Here is a 4,607-nt window from a genome sequence, read left to right as displayed (position 1 = left end):
AAGCTGCAGGCCTTATCTTGGTGGCTGTATTTTGTTCCTCCTTCTAAGTGGGTACGCTCTCTTGGGTAATAGCAAGCGCAGGGAGAACAAGGTGAGCAGAAAGACACCTGAATGACCCCGTTCCTCACCAGGAGTATAAGCTCAATGCAATTTCAGTCCTTGGTTTCCATTAGGAGTGATGTGCATCCACGTGATTTATTAACTCCATTGGCCTGAGCACCTCACAGGGAGAAGCATCCCTTCTATCGTACTGTGAACGTTCACAAACCAGCAGGCCTGGGATTGCCTGCTATTCAAACCTCTCCCTGCTATTTCCCTCTTCAGGTACTACTTACTAGTACTGGGGTAGTCTGTCTCACCTCTGGGTCCCACAGTATGATGTGCTTCTGATGCTGAAATGAGCCTTTATTGAATTATTATGTCATTATCTTATAGAGAGAGGTGTGGTATTGTACACAGTTCTAGTGGGCTGGACAGGTTACTGCTGTAATAAACTAGTCCAAAAATCATTAGTGACTAGACATAGTGGATTATGTATTACTCCCCACACAGCCCACTCTAGATTGGAAGGCTCCTGGGAGGTGAGTAGTAGGAGGGACCTCCATCTCTGAATCATTCAAGACCTCAGGCTCCCGCCATCTGCTGGCTCCACCCTCCTCGAGAGCCACTCAGTTGGCAAATGGAGAATGAGAAAGTCGGGAAGGCACAAATGCTCTCAACCACCTTGGCCCAGGAGTCACACCTGTCACTTTGCTCATATTTTCCTGGCAAATCTTACTCACTGCACCCCACCTGGAAGAAGATGAGCTAGGGAATATGGTCTTTCTGTGTGCCCGAGAAAGGGAGGACACAGAAATGACTGCCCTGAACTCAGCACTACAACCTCATATGGTCCCTGGGCAGCCCTTCCTTCAAGATAACTCACAAGTGAGGCGGTTTCTTCCAAATGTGTACACACTGTATTATGCTTCTGACATAAGAGGTTTAGGTTTACCTTCTGTTCTTTAGACACCGCTTCGTTTTGCATTGACATTACTGGCGTTATACTGGTTTTGTCCTTTTAATTCTGTTTCTCATATGAGTCTATTTTCCCTCAGATCATTAGGCCTCCTTACTCCCAAGGTATTACTTGAGTTTGTATGTATGAATACATTTTTATTTTTTTTTATTTTTAAAGATTTTATTTATTTATTTGAGACAGAGAGAGCACAAGCAGGGGGAGCAGCAGAGGGAGAGGGAGAAGCAGACTCCCCGCTGAGCAGGGAGCCCGATGCGGGGCTTAATCCCAGGACCCCAGGATCACGACCCGAGCCAAGGGCAGACACTTAACTGAGCCCCCCAGCTGCCCCTGTGTGGATACATTTTTTTAAAAGATTTTATTTGTTTATTTTATTTGAGAGAGAGAGCACAGGCGTGAGTGGGGGGAGGGGCAGAGGGAGAGGGAGAGAGAATCTCAGGCAGATATCGTGTTGAGCACGGAGCCCGACACTGGGTTTGATCCCACAACCCCGAGACCATGACCTGAGCTGAAACCAAGAGTCAGATGCTAAACCAACTGAGCCACTCAGGTGCCCCCATATGGATACATTTTTTTTTAAAGTTTTATTTAAGTAATCTGAGCACCCATTGTGGGGCTCCAAGTCAGGACCCCGAGATCAAGAGTCGCAGGCTTTTCCGACTGAGCCAGCCAGGCGCCCCAAAGCTGTGGAGAAATGATGGGACTTTCCACCCACTGAGTGGCTGAGTTGGGAGTCACATGTGTGCCTGACCTCCAGCCTGCACTCTGAGCCATCACGTCATGCGACATCCTTTCTGGACCAGGCTGGGGGTAACTGTCTCTTTCATCTTCATTTCTGTTATCCCTCCCTCCTTCGTTGCAAAGCTGCTCATGGACGGGCGCCTGGGTGGCTCAGTTGGTTAAGTGACTGCCTTCGGCTCAGGTCATGATCCTGGAGTCCCGGGATCGAGTCCCACATCGGGCTCCCTGCTCAGCAGGGAGTCTGCTTCTCCCTCTGACGCTCTTCCCTCTCGTGCTCTCTATCTCTCATTCTCTCTCTCGCAAATAAATAAATAAAATCTTTAAAAAAAAAAAAAGCTGCTCATGGACCTTTCTTCAGATATTTCCTCCCCTCCCACGGCTGGGGCTCTGGAGTTCGCTTGCATATGGGAGATACTGATTCCTGTGGTAGTGCTATAAAAAATAAAATGGGAGAACAATCAGGATTAAACTAAGATGCAGTTTTAAGTATAGTTGCATGAGATTAGAGAAATAAGAATGGAAGATCTTGACAAAGACATCTCAGAGAATCCTAAAGAGTCCTTTTCTTGTTTGGGATGTGCAGAAAAGACAGTTTTCAGAAACTGCTATGCGTAGTCAGTCAATACACACTTTGGAATTTACTTTAAATGTGTATTTGCTTTGTGTCAAGTCTTGCTTTTTCATCTGTTTTAAGAACACAGGTCTATGTAGCTGCTGCATTGAAATAAGGATCTTACTAGCCAACCTGATGATTTTCTGGCACATTGTAAACCCAACTAACCATCTGAGGGTGTAGCAACTTGCTTGGGTACACCAGGATTTCCTTACTCATAGTAGAAATAATGAAAGAATCCCAGAGATCATTAACCCACACAACCGAAGAATAGTGTACTGGAGAAAGTACTTGGAAGTCTCTAGTAGCTACAACTTAGAATTAGAATTTCTGGGTTGATATGTGCTGCATTCTGTCTCTGGGTTGTTTTTTTGTTTGTTCTTTAAGGCCTCTTACCATTCTGTACTTGTCTCTCTCTAGGTTTGACTTGTGCAGATTCGGGCCTGTGTTCCAGGATGGTTTGTTCTTGGGACCAGACCTGACCAGAAGTTGACCTCATGAGCACATCAGCCCCTCCCACTGCCATGCTTCTCCGGAGGCTGAGGCGGCTCTCCTGGGGCAGCACTGCTGTCCAGCTCTTGATCTTAACGGTGGTGACGTTCGGCTTGCTGGCCCCCCTAGCCTGTCACCGGCTCCTGCACTCTTATTTCTATCTGCGCCATTGGCACCTGAACCAAATGAGTCAAGAGTTCCTGCAGCAAAGTTTGAAAGAGGGCGAAGCTGCCCTCCACTACTTTGAGGAGCTGCCGTCTGCCAATGGCTCGGTGCCCATCGTCTGGCAGGCCACCCCCCGCCCCTGGCTGGTCATCACCATCATCACTGTCGACAGGCAGCCTGGCTTCCACTATGTCTTGCAGGTGGTGTCCCAGTTTCACCGGCTTCTGCAACAATGCGGCCCCCAGTGCGAGGGGCACCAGCTCTTCCTATGCAATGTGGAACGTAGCGTGAGCCACTTCGATGCCAAGCTGCTGTCGAAGTATGTCCCGGTGGCCAACCGCTATGAGGGCACTGAGGATGATTATGGTGATGACCCTTCGACCAACTCGTTTGAGAAAGAGAAGCAGGACTATGTCTATTGCCTGGAGTCCTCCCTGCAGACCTACAACCCAGACTATGTCCTGATGGTGGAAGATGACGCCGTCCCAGAAGAGCAAATCTTCCCAGTTTTGGAGCACCTTTTGCGGGCTCGCTTCTCCGAGCCACACCTCAGAGATGCCCTTTATCTGAAGCTCTATCATCCCGAGAGGCTCCAGCACTACATCAACCCAGAGCCCATGCGGATCCTGGAGTGGGTCGGCGTGGGCATGTTGCTGGGGCCCTTGCTTACCTGGATATACATGCGGTTTGCCAGCCGTCCAGGGTTCAGCTGGCCCGTCATGCTCTTCTTCTCCCTGTATAGCATGGGTCTGGTAGAACTGGTGGGCCGGCACTATTTCCTGGAACTGCGGCGGCTGAGTCCTTCCCTGTACAGCGTGGTCCCTGCCTCTCAGTGTTGCACCCCCGCCATGCTCTTCCCTGCCCCTGCGGCCCGCCGGACCCTCACCTACCTGTCTCAGGTGTACTGCCACAAGGGCTTTGGCAAGGACATGGCACTCTACTCACTGTTGAGGGCCAAGGGGGAGCGGGCCTATGTGGTGGAGCCCAACCTCGTGAAGCACATCGGGCTCTTCTCCAGCCTCCGGTACAACTTTCATCCCAGTCTGCTGTAGTGTGCCAAGAAATGCCTTTCTGAACTTGGCCGCTTCTCGGTGATTCCGATACCGAGTTCTTTATTTCGACATGGTTGCTTGCAGTTATTTCATTGTTTCATGTTGTTAGGGATCTAGGCACTGAGACAGCTGAGAACGTACACGTCAAGAACCTTGGCTTTGGTAACTCTGGCAGGAGTGGATGTTCGCCCTGAGGCAGGACCCCTCTCCCTCCACACAGCCACACTGCCTCATGCAGTCTGACCCGCCTGCCCAGGGGGCATTTAAATACCAGTTGTATTCTGCCTTCGTCGTCAGCTCTGTTTTGTGATCGAGCTCGTGACTGCCAAAAATATTGTGCACAAAGATAATGACCGTTTTAGGACTTCAAGGGTAGAATTTGGTGAAAGGTGAGATCCTTTTGAAGGGATTTCTTTCTCACTGGGCATGAGAATGGATGTATGTCTAGAACATATGTCCAAAGAGGCAGGACCATATTGACAGGTTCCATTTGTTTCTTTGACCTGGTGTGGTAAAAGCTGGTAAA

General features: G+C 49.4%; 1 protein-coding gene across 1 annotated transcript; it reads left to right on the top strand.

Moving 5' to 3' along the window:
* Positions 1-2,869: 2,869 nt before the first annotated feature.
* PGAP4 (post-GPI attachment to proteins GalNAc transferase 4) lies at positions 2,870-4,081 on the top strand. Its single transcript, XM_028108657.2, has one exon. It carries the CDS (start codon positions 2,870-2,872, stop codon positions 4,079-4,081), a length of 1,212 nt encoding a protein of 403 aa, XP_027964458.1.
* The last annotated feature ends 526 nt before the right edge of the window (positions 4,082-4,607 follow it).

The sequence above is a fragment of the Eumetopias jubatus genome, unplaced genomic scaffold (genome assembly GCF_037043125.1).
Source record: "Eumetopias jubatus isolate StellerSeaLion01/CBP00866 unplaced genomic scaffold, mEumJub1_p1.0 scaffold_15, whole genome shotgun sequence".
NCBI lineage: Eukaryota > Metazoa > Chordata > Mammalia > Carnivora > Otariidae > Eumetopias > Eumetopias jubatus.
Note: the sequence above shows the minus strand (reverse complement) of the source record. Positions and strands in the feature narration are given on the sequence as shown.